Raw genomic sequence first — 20,859 nt, 5'->3', positions numbered from 1 at the left:
AACAACGAGAGGCCAGCATAGTCAGGAGGGGCTGATAATTAGGAGTATAGGGTTAGAATTGGTCTCATTTACAAGCAGAGTAATTCACATGAATATAGTTTTAGGTCATTGCTGGAGGAGCATAAATAATTCAGACGTCTTGATCAGTGCGCAAACAAGCTCAAACCATTATCGGTGAAATGGACTCTAAGTTGTCAAGCCAAGTAACATTTCCGTAGTAAGTTTTGCTTTAGGATTCATTCATTCAATAGCATTAAAGGCAGGGGTGCACACCAAGGGCCGATCCGTTTCAGGATTTTGTGCCAACTTCTGGTCTTATTTATTTAATTGACTCAATCATATCTTACCTGACATCTGTATGAGTACCGGCTACAGGTGCAGACTGCAAGTGTATCACAATGATTTTACTGTGCTCAAGTACAGGCTTGAACCAGGGTAATTAATAGAGTTGTCTGAAAATAAAAAATAAGGCAATTGCTTGGATCAAAACCCAGTACGCAGACCGGCCCTCTAGGACCGGACCCCTGCACCCCTGATTGAAGGTAAAGGTAAAGGTAAACATGGATTCCACAAGGAGTTCCAGCGCATGGTGTGAATATGTGAACGAACAGCGGCGGGCTTGAGGCCGTTGGATTGCACATCGTTGCGTCGTATTTCTCTCAAGCCCTCTCGTTCCCATTCGGCCAGTAGCAGTGGCAGCACTGCGCTGAACAAAGCTTTGCTCGGTGCCACTGGGTAGTGGGGGCAGGAGAAACATTAGCGTAGCAACGTGTGGAAATCAAAGAGGCTCTACGGGGAAGTTGTGGCAGGGGAAGGGGGAGGTGTGTCAGAAAGTGTACTGTCCATGGCAATGATTGGCTCAGGCTGGGTAGCAGCGTAGCATTCATAATCAATGAAGGGATTGCTTTTTATTTACATTTTTACTGTTTATATGTATATACCGATCAAACCACAACATTAAAACCACCTGATTAAACCAGTTTTTTCATGAATAAAAATGCTTTAAACTATATAAACTTGTTTATAAACCCTATATTTCATTATATATGTACTTATATAAGCAGATAATCATAAGTGAATTGCATTCAAGAGTTACATTTTTTAATGAAAATGGAAATCTTGTAAGCTCATTGGAGGGGGGGGGGGGGGGGGATTTTTTTGTTAATATGGCATCTAATCCTACCTGCCTTCACAATTCTTCCCTCCATTGGAATTACATGGTGGTGCATGTGGTGAAACATATGGTTGTCGCCTGTGTGACACTACACTCCTAACCCAGCATCCTTACAGTGTGAGACCAATGGGAAGTGCTGAGGAGACAGGGTGGGTGTGGCCAGGAGATTGACAGGCATCTTTGCATCTCTGTGTGAGGCTTGTGGGCGGGGACCTTGCGGAGCGTGAGGAGGGAGTCCCTGTCTGTTTCATAAGGGGCCTCAGCTCAGCCGTCGGGTTGACATACGCCACCCTCTTCAGTCACTCTTCAGAGTGTGCAGCAGGGACAGGATGTGGGCCGCATCCATAATTTAGGGGACAAAGTCTTCCTCTGTTTAAAGAGGGGCTCAGGGCGTTGGCCAAAAGCTCCTGGCAGCTCCTTCATCCTCAGATCTTTATCACAGAGGAAGGGATGCAGGAGTCTGCTTCAGCACTGAGATGGAGGTCCGTCACGTGCAGACAAGCCTGCAGGCACGCGCACACACACATGATTACACACGCACACGCACACAGGCACGCGCACATACACACACGCACATGCGCACGCACATACGGGCATGCACACACACACGCACAACATCACCAGCACCGACAGACACACAAAAAACAGACAAACACAGACATGCAAACAGACATGCACTCAGACGCACACATATAGGCATGTACAAACACGCATACAAACATACACCACCATCACCAACGCGCACACATGCACACTCACACACCACCACTGCCACAAAAGCACACACACAACACCACCACCAACGGCACACACACACACGCATGCTCACACAGACACACACCCATCCAGAGGACACTGCTTATTACATAATAATTTCCTTTCACTGCATGCTCTTAAAAGCCCTGGCAGAACAAAGGTGTTTTCCCTAAGGGGCTCTAGCTGTTGCTATGGAGCCTGTGAAGTTAAGATGTCAGGACAAACTGAAGGGGGTTCGAGATAGGAAACATACTATCTGTGTCAATATTTAAGCAGCAATATTATTCACAGTGATTCACTGGATGACAGCCCAGCACTAAGAGAAGGGCGAGGGGAGATTTAGTGGAGGGCGAGAGGAGATGTCATCGCCACACTCCTTTAAATTCATTTCTCTGCACACTTCAGTGCATTGGAGCAAAATCTTTTGTAAATTGCACTCACCAGAGATATCATACTGGGGACGGAACAGAAACAGAGGGAATGGCAGTGTGAATTCCGGTGATTTCACGACAGGAAAAAAGTAATGTTATTTTATTGTTAGTCGTTCTTTTGGCTGAGGTCCTTATCCCGCTGTTTTAGTTGCCAAATGATACTTGTTCGTATGTGACAGTCTGCAGAATCCATTGTGGAAAATGTAACTGCAACATTATGAGTGCCTTCAGAAAATCTTTCCCTTTAGCGTGTACTGTAATTGGCTATCCTAATTAATCACTGTACTATACAGAGGGTCATTTCACCATTTCACAAAATGCTAACAGATGCCAGAATCCCAGAAAGATATGAAAAGGGACCATTTATTCAAATTAAATGAAACCCTTTTCAATGATCGAATTAGTCATCCGCAGAAGTTACATTCAAGTGTGTCTCCACGGCAACGTTTAACTTTTAGTGTCATAAATGAGAAGTTTAATGGATTCTCTGAGAGCACTTTAATTGAGTTTCTGAAAAGCCTGTGTCTTTGAATATGTTATCTGGTAAGAAGTTCCTGCTGACATCGATTCATTATAGAAATGGCATCTTAGCCTCCATTTACTGCGCATCAACACTGAGTGAGACAGCCAGGATGAAAATATCTCTTTTGTCCAGAAATAAGAGCAGTTCTGGTCAATTAACCAACTCCAAGATCAGAAATGTGATTAGAATGTTCTATCACTACTGGTTGCAGATCCAGTAGGCTAGAGCAGAAACGCCAGAAATGTCATAATGTCTCCAGGCTCACCCCCGAGGGGGAAAGTTTGGTAGAGTTTACATAGGAAATGAATGAAGCGGTCAGTTGCAAGTCTTTAAATGAGCACAAAATGTTGTCATATATTAAAATCATAACGATTTTCAAAATACCAGATGTTGCTGTGTGCCTTACCGCACAGAAAACATGTTTAAACCCCGGATTTGCACTTTTATTTAATTGCCAAGAAGCACATGGCTAACAACAGCTTAAGGAATTAGCCTATAAAATGAAACACTGCTGCAATGTGATTTAAAAAGTGAAACCGAATGATTATGATCAACTAGGTAGTCTGGTTAGTTAGACTAGCTAGTTAGTCTACTTTTCATGGTTATGGATCATAATGTAATTGATATGGGATTTAATTAGATAGAAGACGATGTCAGAGAGTGATACCCTCAGGCAATTGAGTTGAATCATGTAACCACATAAGGACACCGCTCGAGGCCGGTTCAGTTTATTTTTACCAAAATACCATAAAATGGTCTCTAAATATAGCGATTGAATGCAATTTTCTGGCATTATTATTCATTAAAATACAAAAATAGTGATTATCTACAATGGCTGTTTATTCAGAACAATGGCAGACACAGGTTCCGGCTCCTCCTACATGCCTATGACACATTGCCGACCGGATCTATTGAAAGCAATGGGGTTCTGGAACAGAAAAAAGGGTTAAATCCTTGTTTCTTCTCTCTTTCCTCTGTTCTTTCCCCCTCCCTTCCCTGTCCATCGCTACCCTGCCCAGACTGGTTCTATCCTCGGTGTCAGATTACTTCGCCGCCATGTTCACCAGTGACGTCAGGGAGGCCAAGCAGGAGGAGGTGAAGATGGAGGGCGTGGACCCAGATGCATTATGGGAACTGGTGCAGTATGCATATTCCGGTATGATAAACACGTTAAAACACCGTTCTGGTTCTGCAGACATTCCTTATCATTCGTACTGTTATTCCAAGTGCTGTCTCTATTGTTATTGTTCATTCTGCAGAAACTAGATCTATAGTATAGCAGAGATCATGAAATCATAGTCCTTGAGGGCCAAGAACTGTGGGTTTAACACCCTCACTTTACCTGGGAGTCCGGTCTGAAGAACAATCAGTATAACTAACTGTGCTGTTAATTACCTGGAAAACAAAAAAACCGGGGTTGCATTTGGATTCAAGGGCCAGATTTGATGATGTCTTGTTCCTTTGTGTGGAGCTTGTGGTACCCTCCTGCTGATGGCTGATCTGAGATCAGTATGGTTGAAAACGGAGTGGCGTGGGTGCAATCTCACATCCCACATTACACTCTAAAAATGTTTCCAATAGGAACCCTGTGATTCCAGAGAAGAACGCTGTCTACTTAAAAGGCTCTTTATCGGGCAAAATGGTTCTTTGTATGTTTTCACACTTCACACCTATGACAGAGGTTTCCAAGAAGCCTTCCAGAGCCTTTTTTTTCGAAGAGTGCGGAATATAGTGGCTATGATTACAGTGGCATCAGCACATTGCCTATGAAAAATTATTGCAAAACAGGTGATAAACTGCAGCATGACAGCTTGTTACATAGCTCTCTGCTCCATAAGGTTTACCATAAGAGTGTAATCAAACCTGCGCGACTGATTGGAATTTAAATAGATGAAATAAAAATAAATGCCTAGGGTTTCTGGAAGAAGTCAACACATTATCGATAAAGAACACCCAGGGGGAGGGCTTTATGCGAGCAAATGAAGCACACACTAATCAATGGCTCTCAGAAGGCTGATTGATACGTGCTTGGAACATTAAACCAAACCTAGCTCTATGTTCCTAGCTCTAAGTTTTTAATGATAGTTACATATGCAGTCCAGTTAGTAGCGTGTCTGATGCAACTATATGCTTAACTCATAATCATCAACGAATACACAGTTTTGGCAACCTTTGCCGTCATAACCAGAAGAATTATGTTTTTAACCCTACTTTCTTGACTTTCCTGTTTTTTCCTGTAGCATTTGTAAGCAGGTCTCATTTAAGCAGCACCATTCATGAACTCAGGAGAAAGCAAAGTTGGGAAGTTCTGAATGTAGTTCCTCAGTGGGCCAATTATGTGTAGCCCTGAAGAACTTGGGTATTGAGCTGCACAAGGGAATAGTACAGGCGCAACAGAAAGTTCCAGAAGGATCCCAGCTTGTGGGAGAAAGCACTAATATACACTCACAGCAGATTTAACCGGCGAGGAAGCATTTGGCCTCTGCTTATTTTCTCATTATAGAGATCTGCCCTGGATAGTGTTCCTTTATTATTTTTGTCTAGCTGTTAATCCTACATAACAAAGGTATAGAGTCTTGGGTCAAACTTTATAGTAAGGTTACATTAATTAGCATTAACTGATGTAGTTATTGACATGAATTAATTGATGTACAAATGATATTTTCATTAGTTAATGGACTAATTTGTTTCATTTGTTAAGGACTATCTTATGTACACATTAGCAAATCAGTAGACATTAGCAAATCATAGGATGAACTTAACATAGTTAACCCTTAACAAATACAACAGTTTTTGCAATTCCAATATCAATTGGCATTAACTAATGTAGTTGTTAATCATGTACATATGCATTAACAAAGCTTACATATTAGCTTCTCAGTAGTTAGTTAACAACTACAGTAGTTAATGGCAATGAATGTAACCTTATTGTAAAGTGTTACCAAGTCTTGCTATCCATCTATGGTTCCTCCTCAGATTAATGAACATTTTAAAGAGCATTGCACAGCTTGAGAGTAAACTCAACATTATTATTTATTAGCATGAGCTTAGCGCAAAGCACATTAAAGTGACAAGCTAGCCATAACTGTAAATTAGCTTCGATATGTAATTCCCTGCTTTCAGCATGCATAGCACTGGAATCCAATCACGGTTATGTCACATTCCTGCTGTCTATTCAGCAAGGGAATGTCTTATCACCCTAGCATTGTGTGTTTCTGTTGTGAACAGAGGAAGAGAGAATGCATTGCTTGCTCCTGGGCTGGCTGAGATTATATTGCAGTTTGGACAGTGTAACTGTTTCCCATGAATATAAATTATGATCAAATGTTCAAAGGAAGCAGACATGAAATAATTATTTCCTCCAGTCCAAAAAAAGAAATGAAAACTAAAGAGCAAAAAATGAGATCCAATTAATTCTCACTTTTCCTGTGAATTGAGGCCAACATATAATTTTGACTGAACACTTACGTTCTTTAATTCTTTATTCTTGATTTTATAGACATCTTCTACTGTATATCTTTAATTGGAAGGCTTTTGTTTGACTTAGTTCATGTATACCATGAAAGCAATTATTTTAATTGTCTGTGTCTGTACTAAGTGTCAGTTATTTCATGCAAAATCCCAGATTTAGAAAACGCTGCCTCCTCATTGACTAATAATGCTTGCAAGTGCTAGAGTAAGGAATAATACACTGACAAAAAGGTTTTTGTCATTTGTCTTGAGGGCCATTACAGGAAATATTCCCCGTGGGGATCTCAATGGCTTGCCACTCTCAGCTATACAGAATGCTATTTTGCTGTGTAAGGCCATTGCATATCAGGCTATGGTGCATCACCTTAAATTCAGATCGCTCCCAAAATGTCCGCTCACTTCAACCATCAGGAAAATGAACGGCACACCAGGGAGTGCTTTTTAATGGACACCCTCCCTCTCACTCACAATGACAAAACTCCTTTAATGGTTCTGCCTGTAACTTTAAATAGGAAAAAGGAGTGTGTATTTTTATGGAAACCGTTATTAAATTAATCATTTCACCCAGTCTCAGCCTGTGTCAAAACAAAATGTCTGCTTTTGTGTGCATGCCAGCCTTTGTACTGCCGTATGCTTGTGTTTTTCTGGGGATACTAATTAAATAAGCCCAGAGTTGCACATTCTCCTTCCTCCCATGAGTTTGTTAAAAACTCGTATGCCGCTTTCTTTCTTATTGCTTATTTGCAAGTTTACTAACAGTTATTAAAAAAAATTTTGTTTGTCATTTAGCAGATGCTTTTAATCCAAAGTGACTTACAAGTGCATAGGTTCTTCCACAGGTTAAAAGCATCAAATCCATAACTAGTAAAACACGCATGAGGAGCTATTCTAAACAAAAAGACAACAGTCATCATAAGTGCAATGTTTTATTTATTAATTAATTTTTTATTAAGGGTTAGGCTCACATGTAATATGTTTGATTTATTAGCTGTCTTAACAGGAATTATACCCTTCAAATGTGGTACGATTCAAGCGTAATCATCTGACTGGACACGTCTCTGCTCTTCTTCTGTGGTCACCAGGGCGCCTGGAACTGCGGGAGGAGACGATCGAGAGTCTGCTGTCGGCTTCCTGTCTGCTGCAGCTGCCTGCCGTGGTCAAGGCCTGCTGCTCCTTCCTCGCCAAACAGCTCCATCCCTCAAACTGCCTGGGCATCCGCTCCTTCGCCGACGCCCAGGGCTGCACGGATCTGCATGGGCTGGCACATGACTACACCATGGTGAGTCACCCCACCCTGCTGCCTACATTACCCACAATTCACGGTCCCTCAGGGACATCTGTCCAGGAACTCTTTGTTCGACACTGGCTGTAGCACTGATGCTCTATAGCAAAGCCATATTGTGAGCTCCTGCATTTCTTCTGTCCTCTGTTCTTGAAGCAAGGTCCATTTGCTAACAGGAAGTTCCAGTGGTGGCTGTAGCTAGTGGAGCGGCTGATAGCCTAGTGGCTAAGGTGGTTGACTGGGACCTGGTTCAAGCTCCAGTGTAGCCGCAGTGAGATCAGTGCAGCTGCTGGGCCCTTGAGCAAGGCCCCTATGCCCACATTGCTTCTTGTTTAGTCAAATCAACTGTAAGTTTCTTTGGTTAAAAATTTAATAACTATAATGTAATGTAATGCTATGCTAGCTATAGGTGATTCATCTTCAACAAGCCCATTCATGGACATTAATAATGAGTCAGTAAATTGGCCAATCAGCCAACCTCTACACTGGACGTCAAAGAATGCCTTTCTTCCTCAGAATGGAAGGATGCCCCGAATTTTCAGAATTTGATGCAAAATATGCTGGGAAATGGTCTCAAATGGCTTCATTAACTCAGTTAGCTTCAAAGGCAACATTTTTGCAGGCGCATCCAGAAACATTAAATCAGTAATTTTACAAAGCTGCAGTGAAACTTCTGCACTTTCGCACAGTGGCTGTGGGATGAAAATCAATCTTTTGAAATGGAAATTTGCCTGGGAAAATGAAAGAATGCATTAAGTCACATTTAATAACAATGCCGTAGATATTGTATCCTTAGGGAGGAGCAGGGGCCACCAGACAACAGACATTTAAATAAAATAATTTGCCCTGTCGGATTATTCATGGGTAACTGAATACAGTAGGCATCACACACCTTGCAGCTATGATGTATTTATGTATTTATGATGTATTTACTTCCACATACAATTGTAATTTTATAGATTGTTCTTATAGTCACTTGTCATTGCACATATCCAAACACACAGCTGGGTAAATTAGTACAAGACTAATCTATTTTGTATGTCTATATAGTTATAGTTTTGGTACTGTAGGGAAATGATTGACAAGAAGGAAAAAATTTGCTGCTTAAACAACACAGTACATTACAACCAACAGCTATTTTTAAGTGTGCACATTAAATCAGTCTCAGTTGAAGGAAAAATAAATGTAAAGTATATACCAATGCCTTTGCAAATCAGACCTACTTCACATTATGATCACAGCTAGATAAAATTTGCCAGCTTGGCACTATCAAAGACAACAGGCAGCAGTTTGTGACTTCCGTACATTTTGGGTTATGTGGACGATTTGCCACATTGTTGTTATGAATGGCTTTACATGGGATCCCATTAAACTGTGAGGTGGGTAGCGTTTCTGCTGACGGCGCAGTGCGGCGCTCGGGTTCGACTTGCGCGTCAGTCCGAAGCCCGTTTGTGCAGAACTCAGCGGCTGTGTTGATTATCTCGGGCGCCCTGCTCCCTGTCCCTGCACCACAATGAATTTATCATGCGACGTAGCCGGGTGTTCAGTCACAGCTTGTTACACTTGGGGTTGATATTGCTTGGCTCCAGAAAGAGGCAGAGTTACAGTGATAATGGACAGCCTTGCTGCTTGCTAGCCCTGTACCCTACTTGTGACTGGAGGTTGCTATGGAAACGGCTCATAAAAAAGCCACTCTGTCTTTCTCTTCTTCCTGTTGGATTATGAATAAACTGTAATCCTGAAATAATTAGCTTGCTTAGGAGCCTGGAACCGGCTGTAATAGGTATATGATTCTTTTGAACGATGGTATTGAGTGCTGAGCTGGGTTTGCACAATGGTATCCCTAATGAAGGATTTACAATCTCTTTCAGGTTTTAGACCTTTTAAAATGTGTAATTTGTAGTTGTGATCTCATTGTGGAGACAGTAATTTAGATTTCTGTTCCAATAGAACAGTGCAACACTACAATATTTACTTTTGTCAAAACCTGGCCTTTATCTGGCCTTATCCCTATATTTCTTGTATATTAAATTTATGGAATGCTTTTGTTGATCATCTTGTTCGGGTGTGTGTGCAAGTATGTCTATGTGTGTGTGTGTTGCATTGGTGTGTATGTGCATGCGTGTGTGTTTGCATTTCCACATTTCTCTGGTTACACCTCCTCCACATGAAAGAGGAAACAATGCACACACCTTTCAAATAGTTGTGTGGAGGGAGGCCGTTCCTATCAGACAGCCATTTTATCCCCTTAATTACACAGTCCTATGTGACTAATCTCTGCAATCAGGCATGCTGTAATAGCCTACATGTATCACCACAGACTCCATTAAAGAGGGCCTGAGGAGCTGGCTGGGTATAGAATGGGTCCAGCCACTGAACTCTACATTCCAGCAGTAGGGCAAGACAGATGTATGCCTCTACCTCATCTCTCTGGTTGAGATAACAGCAGCTAACTGATGCAGAGGGAGAATGAGAGGTCCATCTATTTGTACTATATCCAATGTGTCGATTACGTAATTTGAAAAGTGCAGAAAAGGCCAACCTATTTCCTCTCGATTGCTCTTTAAAATCAGAGCCGGATTCCATCGGACAAAAATAACCCACCCCCCACCCCCCATCCCCAGTGGGCACAAAGCCTCCAGATTCGCAAGGTTATCCTTCTCTGTCGCTCCCGCTTTTCTTCTGCCGGTAACAGGAAATTAAATCGATTGCCCTTTGATAATGACAGTGGCAGCGGCGGGGCTTCACGAGATGAGCGCGGGGCATGGTAATTTATGGACGCTCCCTAACTGGGAGGGGAGGGCCCACGCTGAATTACAATGGCCTAGCGGAGCCTGGAACCTTCCGCAGCAGCTCCACCCACCCAATCCCACCCCCCCCCCCCCCCACACACACACACCTCGGGGTCCAATTAGGGGACACCGCGGCACGGAATTGATCAGCCGTGGTTCGGCTTACCAGGCTGTCTGTCCCCAACTCCCCCGATGCCTTAATTTCCCTGCGACCCCGAACAATCTGGGTTCATTCAGAAAGAGCGAAAAGAAAAGTTGTGGACTAGGCAATATCCTTCAAGTTTGATAAATGTTGGAAGCAACTATGCATTGCAGTGCTTATATTCCATTAAAGCGTTGGATTTTTCAATAAATGTTTTAATGTTCTGTTGGAACTCAATTCTGCCTTTAGCGAACTCACACTTAATGGAACATAAAGACCAGCGTTAATGTCGTTTGTGAAAAAATGGTCTATTCTTCTTTTCTGTGGGCTTCTATTCTTCCAGAATGTCCCACTGTAACTCTTCCAGGCTAGTTATTATTCCAGAAACAAACAATAGCTCAAAACAAAGGAGAAAAGAGCTGGTCTTTGTTTGTGTGCAAGTTTACATTGTGCATTGTGCCAGTTGCGGATGGTGCAGTGGGTAGCACTGCCGCCTCACAGCAAGGAGGTCCTGGGTTCGAATCCCCGTCGGCCGGGGCCTCTCTGTGCGGAGTTTGCATGTTCTCCCCGTGTCTGCGTGGGTTTCCTCCGGGTACTCCGGTTTCCTCCCACAGTCCAAAGACATGCACGTTAGGCTGATTGGAGAGTCTAAATTGCCCGTAGGTATGAGTGTGTGAGTGAATGGTGTGTGTGCCCTGAGATAGACTGGCGACCTGTCCAGGGTGTATTCCTGCCTTTCGCCCAATGTATGCTGGGATAGGCTCCAGCCCCCCTGCGACCCTGATCAGGATAAGCGGGTTCAGATAATGGATGGATGGATGGATTGTGCCAGTTAGAAGGAGTGAACATATGTTTGGTGCATATCATTCAGTTCCTATATCATTGAGCAATAATATATGTAATTCAAAAGTGCTAACTAAACAAAACTAAAAGTATTTTCAATAGAAGGACAGGTGGCATCGCCTCAGAATGGCACTTCTGGTTTGGCATAGTTTCTGTGCACATTCCACTCCTGTACACATACCAATTCTGTGGGCTTCACAGGGATTCCTGTGAGAAACAGTGAGTGCAAACTAGGTTGGTTTTCATTCTTCTTCTTTCTTCGCCAAGGCTTAATGTAAAATTTCCGGCTCACAAATCTGTTCCTCATTATCGGATTATCTGTTTTCTATCGCAGTCTCTTTCATTAACTGAATATTAAAGTAGCAACCACCAGTGGAAATTTCAAGCACGTAAATAGGTTTGGAAAACGACCATCTGCCAGGGATGGGTGGGAGGACTATAGGGTGCCATTGCCTGCTGTGTGTACACCTCCCCCAGAGTGAATTCATAACTGTGCAGCATGGCTCCTCACTCAGAGATGAACAGCCAGGCTGCCTCTGTTTACGCCTGACTGGAGCACAGACCTCTATCTTGCCTCTCTCAATTGACTGGAAAAAAGATATACCGGGGCTGCTTATGGGACAATTACTGAATGGATCGGTTAATAAATTGCAAAGCGGATGTGTTCGCTGAAGTACCTTTCACCCTTTCTTTTCTTTTCTCTTACTTTATGAAAAAGCAGCTTCCACAGTGGATGAATATAACTATATGTAAGAGTTTGAGCAAAAATAATAAAATGTACAAGATGTATCAAAAGAACAGCACTGAGAGTAATAAAGCTGAATATTGTAATATGCGTGCTAAGGGTATTTGAATGGTAAATTGCACAAATTGCTAAATATAATTCTAAGCGTTTCTTTCAATACTGTAGTAGGAGAATGAAAGTTAAAGGAGGTTAAGTGCATTATGAATAGCAAAGGAGAACTGCTGTAGAAGAATAAAGATATTGCTGATGCCTTAAATAGCTACTTTGTTGAGCGTGTTACCAGGGAGGAGGTTACTAATAAGAACATAGGCATATTCAATACTCCGAATGTCTCAGCTGATATTCAGGGGGGAAAAGAAGTACTAGATAAATGACATAAAATAAAGAAAAATAAGGCAGCAGGCCCAGGTGATACATTCCCCAGGAAGATTTTAACAAAATGCAGAAGTGGGTGAAAACCTAGAGAATGAAATTAAATATAACTAAATGTAAAGATCTACATGTTGGGAATAAAATCATAAGGCAGGATTACTTTATGGGTGATAGAAAATTGGAAGGTGCTCCAGTTGAAAACAACTTGGTAGTTGATCAAAGCCTTTCAGGTTCTAGTCAATGTGTGGCAGCAGTGAAAAAGGCTAAAAGGATGCTAGGGTACATAGCCAAGAGTATTGAGTATAAATCTACAGACGTTATACTATACCTTATACAATACCCTTGTTAAACCTGTTAAAATTGTGTGCTGTGTGCTGTTCTGGCGACCGCACTATAAGAAAGACATAGTGGCACTGGAAAGGGTTCAGAAAAGATTTAAGATGTTTAATCTTAAGCTGAGTAAAAGGATATGTCGGGAGGATTTGATTGAGATTTAAAAATTCATTAAAGGGTTAACAAAGTGAACTACAGGTGATTCTTCAGGGTCATTTTGGTTAGCAGAACGAGGGTGCATAAATGGAAATTGGCAAAGGATAAATTCCATACAGATATGAGGAAGTATTTTTTCACACAGAGTGGTCACTCTGTGGAGTAGCATGCTATGACAGACCGACTAGGGGTTTTCAAGACCAGACAATATACTATTTAGCTTTTAGGCAAACTAAACAGAAGGTACACATTATTGGTAGGGAAATGTGAGCATTGCTGGGCTGAATAGCCTCTTCTCTCCATTATGTTAAGTTATGTTATATATCTTTTTTATCTTGTTCATTCTCTCTCCATCTGCCCCCTCTACCACCCTCCTACTGTACTGCACATGCCCTGTCTGCCTTTTGGTTAGTCCAAGCCCAGAATACTGTGTTGCTATGCCCACACTGTTTATAAAACCCCATCATCTTCTTGTTTATGTAGTACAGTTATGCAGTTTGCGATCTTTAGCAGTACTGCCTATTCTTTCCTCCTCTCTTTGTGTTCCTGATTATAATTTTCTCTCGCTCTTTCTCTCACTGTCTTCCTGATTATCAACGATTCTCTTTCTCCCTCCCTCACACATGCATACACAGACACACATTATATAGTTTATGTGAGGACTTTATTGGAATGACAATAGTCTTTGTGCTTTTGTTCCACCCCAGTGCTCTCCCATCTATTAAACATGACCGGCTCCACTGTATCCCTTTAAAGACTGTTGCTCGGCTGTAACCCTTTAAAGACAGGGCATCTGAAAGTATTACTCAGCTGTGATCCTTTAAAGACAGGGCATCTGAAGCTTTTACTCAGCTGTAATCCTTTAAAGACAGGGCATCCGAAGGTGTTACTCAGCTGTAACCCTTTAAAGACAGTGCGCCCCTCTGTTCCGCAGGAGCACTTTCTGGAGGTGAAGAAGAACCAGGAGTTCCTCTTGCTGCCGCCAGCGGAGATGGAGAAGCTCCTGTCCTCCGAAGACATGAACGTTCCGGACGAGGAGACGGTTCTGGGGGCCCTGCTGGGCTGGGTGCAGCACGACGTCACGCAGCGACGGCAACACCTGCCTGATCTCCTGGCGCACATTCGGCTCCCCCTCCTGGCCCCGCAGGTGAGAGTGCGGGGGCAAAGCCTCCTAAAACTGGGGGAGGGAAGCCTGAGAAGAACTGGTGTCCACTGCTGGTCCTGGAGATCCACAGGTTTGAAGGTTTTAGAGCATGGATTTTCAAATCATGACTGTTGAGGGCGGAGAACTCCTGGTTTTTTCGCAGGTGATATTCATGACTTAACCGCTAGAAAATAATGAATGCATTTTCAATTTGGAAAACGGACCTAGCAGGAATTGTTGATGGTGACAGTTGTATTGTGACAGTGGTCATTGGGGGGGATGTAACCGGGTCTGTGTTTGTGAGATATTTCAATGAGCCTTTGTGTTAACTCTCAGTCAGGGATATGCAACAGGGTCCACAGACAGTACATGAATGAAATTCCTGAAATGTTCATCTCTCCTGGTTTCTCCCAGTAGGTAAAGAAAACCACAGAGAGCATTCAGACAGCCTCCCGCCCAATTCCGAGCTGTTTTTCATGTAGGCCCATTAGGAGAAAACTATCCGGACATTAACAGTTGATAAATGGTCTCCTAGACTTCCTGAAGCCCCTCCGACGCCATTAAGGCTTAAGTTCAGAGATAAATAAAAAAATAAAAAAGCCATGGTGCTGGGGGACCGATGCTTCTGCATGAATCGCGTTTATTAGAAAGAGATGCATTTGCATGATAAATCCCACGGAGCTCAGCTTTGGCATGCAAGACACTTTAGCGCAGACAGCGGTCATAAATAGCAGGGAGGAATTGGATTCACAAAGCCTTTCCTGCTGAGGAGAGTCCTTGTCTTTGGCACGCGTAACAAACCATGGAAAAATTTTATTTGAGAACTAGACGTTAGGGATCTCTGTTGCGAGTGAGTGAGGGGGGCTTTTGGGCAGGGGGCTTGCAGGGAGATGCAGGAACCGGAGAGTTTACGTGCTCTTGGAGCTTAAAGTGAGTAACACTGTCACCTCATTGCAGGAAGGTGCTGAGTTTGAATCCTGGCCGAGGGTGTTTCTGTGTCCGAGTGGGTTTCCACCCATAGTGCAAAGACATGCAGCAGACTAACAGCTAATTTGAAACTCTACATTTCCTATAGGTATAAATGTGTGTGTGAATAGTGTGTGGGCCCTGCGATGGATCGGCGACCTTTCCATGGTGTTTTCTTGCCTCACTCCCACTGCATGCTGGGATGTGCTCCAGTCTTGCCCATGACTTGAAGCAGTTTAGAAAATTGATGGATTGGAGTCTTGCAGCATGAGTTATTTTGCCAATATTCATGGTTTTTAATGGTTTTTTAAATGATTAATAAATAAAAAAACTTTTATAAATCACATTAATTAGCAGTTCCCAATTTACACGGTAGAGCCAGGTTATAATTTGCCCTTTTGGCTGAGAGACGTGATTGGTGCAGCACTTCTGCTGTTTTTTTCGGATTCACCAGCCCTATTATTCAGCAAAATAATTAATCTCCCTCTATTTGAGATGATTGCAAGTGCACTCAGTCAGAAAATATTTGTTTCAGATAGGAACTGTCTAGACATTCTGGTTGCGTTTTGGAACATTTAGTTCTGAGTGGAAATTGCGACACATATTTAGGGCAGCAATGTTTAATCAATGTGAAACCAAACAGATTACTCACTTGTAGTTTTTCTTAGTTGTCTCAGAAACCAAAATGTGGCATTCAGGTGCCTTGCAATCTTTCACCATGTCTATCAGTTACACTATATTGGGAAAATTGACAGTCCAGAGCTGTTTTTTGTTTTCCCATGAAAATAAATTCCAAAATTACTTGTGCTTCAGTAATTCAGGAATCTTGTCAGCTAGCCTCAGAAGTAAGACAGGGGAAGTAGCCAGGCGTTTATATTTCTGGGAAAATAATTAACTTGTAGTATCTTGGGAAAAAAATGATTCTGGAAGAGAATAAAATTCTGTTGCATCCTCTCTAAATGGAAATGTTTGTTTTCTCATGGTAGAACGCCATCCTGTAACATATTCAAACATTCCTATGCCTCCCTTCCCAGGGATGATGGTATGTTTCAACCTGCCACAACCTGAACGACAGCAAGTAACCACCTAGCAAACATATACTGTAACAATTTGGCAACATTAACTGAATGTACTCCATGCTAATAAATCACATCGCTTTGAAAATCGATATGCATATATATCTATGCCCGTACAGCTCACAGACAAATTACCTGTGGCAGGTACCCAAATAGGAATGCTAATGAACTCTCTGGGAGAATGGAAAATGGAGATCCCTTTGTTTTCCGGGAAGAATAGGGTACCCGACAGATAGACCCAAGTGTCAGGTGAGGGTAGCTAATTGCTGTTGAGATGGGCTTCGCTCGATCTAAGGTGGATCGCCCAGCGAGAGAATGAGGCTGTCACCGCACGCTCAGCACTAGTGTGAGAAGGATCACAGGAGGTAGGGTTGTGCGGAGCACAAGAATGGCAGGGTTATTAGAGACATGCTGTTGACCTGATTCTCACCTCAGCAGCACATTCACTACAATAGGGTCATAATTACACTTCACCAACTATGAAGTGAAGACCGAGACGGACGTGTTTTCTGACACTGTAGCTGTTTAACTGCGTGTCTGTGAGACGTTTCGAGCTCTTTTTTTGAGGAATGAATAGAATGCGAGCATAGAATATAAGCTGGATGCCAGATGAATGTGGGGATATGGTTACTATTTAGATCAGTGGTCTTAATTGCTGCAGGGTGTGCTGGCTTTCATTGTTATTCAGCACTTAATGAATCAATTAAAAGCAGTTGAGTACACTGTTTACTCACCTCACCTGGTTTCTTGGGTCTGAATTGATTGCTGCTGAGGCTAAAACAAAAACCAGCACACCCTGCGGCTATCCAGGACCAGGATTGAAGATCACTGATTTAGATGCTAGGTGCTAGATACTATCGAGTTGTTAGGTAAGCTAAGCGTTAGGTACTGTACACTCTAGTGGTAGGAAAATAGCAAGCATTGTCAGGCTGAATGGCCTGTTCTCCTTTGTATTTTCTGTTATGTTGTAACCCAGGTGCATGTTGGGATTGGGGATGGTTGGTCGAAAAAGCGGGGAGCGAGTATGCTGAAAAACGAGCAACAAAAAAATGTGAAAAAAAACAGAATTAATTAGAGCGCCCATTACAGTGAGAGGGGAGTTTTTACATAACTCCACAGCTCTAATTAAAAACATCCTTAACTCGGAGCAGAAAGGGAAGCACTGAACCGTGAATTCGGAGAGGAGATGAAACAAGAAGGCTAAGGCACTTCCTAATGAATAGCATCTGTAATCGGCTCAAAGACAGGTCGGTTTCTCTCCTTATGTTTTTTCTCGAGGACTTTTCTCCCCGTTTTTGTCTGGGAAAGTTTCAGTTAATGCACTCCGAACGAGATACTAATCATAATCATTATTTTGATTGTACCTTTGCGGAATGTGCAGAGTCGGAACTGATTTCAGTTTTTATCTTCTGCAGTTCTCTGCCATCGCGCAGCTGTAAAACGGACAGCTTCAACCAATGAAATTATTCGGTTCTCTGATTTGCATTTTAATAATTAACCTCCATTTTGCAGCGTTGGGCCCTAGAGCAAGGCCCTTAACCCCACATTGCTCCATGGGGGATTGATCCCCCATGCTTAGTCTAATCAACTGTAAGTCACTTTGGACAAAAGCTAAATAACAAATTACTTCTAATAATATACTACCTAAGATGGCCGTCCCCTCTACCTCCAGTTTCTAGTGGACATGGAGTCGAACCCGCTGCTTCAGGAGAGCGTGGAGTGTCAGCGCCTGGTGATGGAGGCCATGAGGTACCACCTCCTGCCAGACCGTCGGCCCCAGCTCCAGAGCCCTCGCACCCGGCCGCGCAAGGCCACGGTCGGAGCGCTGTTCGCTGTGGGCGGCATGGACGGCACCAAAGGTGGGCTCTCTGTTAAACGGCGCATTCCCGCTCTCTCGTTATCTCTCCTTTTCTCCCGAGGTCCCTCTTTCTTAATCAGCCTCTTTGATTCTCTCTATACCAGTCTAATCGATACATTGCTGGAGGTCGCAATCCTGTATGTTCCCCCTCTCTCACACAGCTTTTATTTTCTTTCTCGCTTTCTTTGTTTCACCCTCTCGCTATCTTTCTCCCTCTCTCTTTGTTTTTATCTCTCTCTCTCTCTCTGTCCCTTTTTTTTAGCTCTGTCTCAGGTTATGTATAGGTTTCCCCCTCAAATGTGCTCTGTTTAACAATTAAGTTAAGAGCCTTAAAAAAAAAAGTCTCTCTCTCTCTGCCTCTCTGCATGCTATCTTTTGGTTTCTCCCTCTCACTTTCCTTCGCTCATTTGTCCTCCTGTCGTCTCCCTTTCTCGAGATAACAAGAGGGAAAGACATTAGTGTTGAAATGCTATTTGGATGAATGTTCATAAGAAGGCTAAATCTGCCTGTTAGCTTTCGCAGATCGATGACTAATGAGCCTTTGAAAGAGGTTTCTGAATTTTAAAGAGACGGGTGCAGCAGAGGAGGCCTTGCTGATTATTCGGCTGGGCATTTCTGTCTGTTTGGAAGTGAAATATACGTCTGATAGCTGTAATGCTGGGAAATGACTGAGCACGCTGCCGTGTACCATAGGCCAGTGGCAACCGCAAGAGAGAGACTGACAATAACATCCAATGTGTAGGCACTTTAAGCCAAATTCTATTTATTTGGACTGTATTTATATAGCGCTTTTATCTAAAGCGCTTTACAATTCATGCTTCTCATTCAACCATTCACACACACTCACACATCTCCATGAAATGCACCTACCAGCTCGTCAGGAGCAATTGGGTGTTAGGTGTCTTGCTCTGGGACCCTCGAGGGGACTTACATAGAATATACACTCAGTGAGCACTTTATTAGGTATTTATTAGACTTTTTTTTTGGACTTCTACTGCTGTAGCCTATCCACTTAGAGTTATGATACATGTACAGAGATGGTCTTCTGCATACCACTGGTGTAATGTGTGGTTATTTGCGTTACTGTCACCTTCCTGTCAGCTTTGACCAGCCTGGCCATTCTCCTCTGACGTCTCTCATTAACAAGGTGTTTCTGTCTGCAGAACTGCTGACACTGCAGAAACGCCTTTACTGACTGAACTATCTCTTATTATCACTTATTTGTGGTAAATACTTATCCTAAATGATTTTGGTAAGTTCACTTACTTTAGAACTCGAGAGATAAATTAAGCTTTCAAGTCCTAGAAAGACCTGCAAAATGTTTGGGTTTGAGTTGCATTTTCAACCATAGCAGTGCTTTAGGATGCACTGGGGAAAATCGCCATTGATTTGTAGCTGAATATTATACTTAACAGCAGTTGTTCACCCACTCTGTCAAAACCCCCAGTGAACAGTGAATTTGCATACGTATGGATGTGATGGGTGAACTGCTCTCACTCTCTCTCTCTGTTACTCTGAGGTATTCAGGAAATGGCCGCCATTTTGTTTCTTTCCAGGTGCCACCAGTATCGAACAGTACTGTCTGCGCAGGAACGTGTGGAGGCAGGTGGCGGTGATGAGCGGTCGGAGGCTGCAGTTCGGCGTGGCTGTGCTGGAGGACCGCCTCTACGTGGTGGGAGGGCGGGACGGACTGAAGACCCTCAACACCGTGGAGTGTTATAACCCCCGCAGCAAGAGCTGGAGCGTCATGCTTCCAATGTCCACTAACCGACACGGCCTGGGTGAGTGACACACCCTCGCGTCCACTCACAGACACGTTATGCGAGAGTGACACGCCCCTGTGTCCACTCATAGTCAAGGCCTGGGTGAGAGACACACCCCTGTGTCCACTCATAGGCAAGGCCTGGGGGAGTGACACACCCCTGTGTCCACTCATAGTCAAGGCTTGGGTGAGTGACACACCCCTGTGTCCACTCACAGACAAGGCCTGGGTGAGTGACACCCCATGTCATCTCACAAACCCAACCTGGGGTGAATTCCGCACCGCTGTAAGAAATGAGTCAGCATAACCAGAGTACAGCAGCACTAGAGTGTGTGTGAACTCTTATCATCTGAAGTGTCAGCTGCACACTTAAACAGACACATACACATGCAGGCATACACACACACACACACGCACACCCACACATGTTCGCTCAGAGACACACAAGAACACACACATATACAGCCACACCCGCATGCACAGCACACACACCGACACACACATCGGCACAAATACACACACGCACACCCTCACGTTCACTCAGAGACACACACCAGAACACACACATATACAGCCACACCCGCACGCACAGCACACACACCGACACACACAGACGCAAACACTGCTAGCGTGATGGATGAGAAATGGGCAGGATCAGTACAGACAGGAAGACGAGCCTCGCGATGTGTAATTCATCAGACGCGGAGCTGCACAGATGGGGTCGGTATGGAAACAGGGATTTAGACGCTGACCGCAATAAATTCCCGAGATTACAGGGGTTCAGAGATCGATGAGGCCATGGTGTGCTGACGGGTATCTGGCTGATATATGTTAATCTCGTGCCACTGACAGTGCAGCAGGTGAGACCTTTCCAGTGAGATATTTTCTTGCCCAGGCTATTAATCCCAGGTGCAATATGTGCGATGTAGTGTGAAAGCAATTGTGCATGTTTGTGCATGCGTGTAAATAAACAGGGCTTATTTTACCTTTGACCTTGAGAGCGTGTGGATGTACCATTCATGCTGTGCAAAAT

The 20,859-nt window shown here is 43.3% G+C and overlaps 1 protein-coding gene across 1 annotated transcript in view; it reads left to right on the top strand.

The window, feature by feature from the left end:
* The window catches only part of LOC133134931 (kelch-like protein 5), a 49,395-nt gene that overhangs the window by 18,179 nt on the left and 10,357 nt on the right, over positions 1-20,859 (top strand). The window contains exons 3-7 of the mRNA XM_061251545.1: positions 3,904-4,040; positions 7,438-7,634; positions 13,955-14,167; positions 17,879-18,065; positions 19,621-19,845. Of these exons, the coding sequence (XP_061107529.1) occupies positions 3,904-4,040; positions 7,438-7,634; positions 13,955-14,167; positions 17,879-18,065; positions 19,621-19,845 (959 nt within the window). The remainder of the gene's footprint in view (positions 1-3,903; positions 4,041-7,437; positions 7,635-13,954; positions 14,168-17,878; positions 18,066-19,620; positions 19,846-20,859) is intronic.

This window comes from Conger conger, chromosome 8 (genome assembly GCF_963514075.1).
Source record: "Conger conger chromosome 8, fConCon1.1, whole genome shotgun sequence".
Lineage (NCBI taxonomy): Eukaryota > Metazoa > Chordata > Actinopteri > Anguilliformes > Congridae > Conger > Conger conger.
This window is presented reverse-complemented; position numbering and strand designations above follow the sequence as displayed.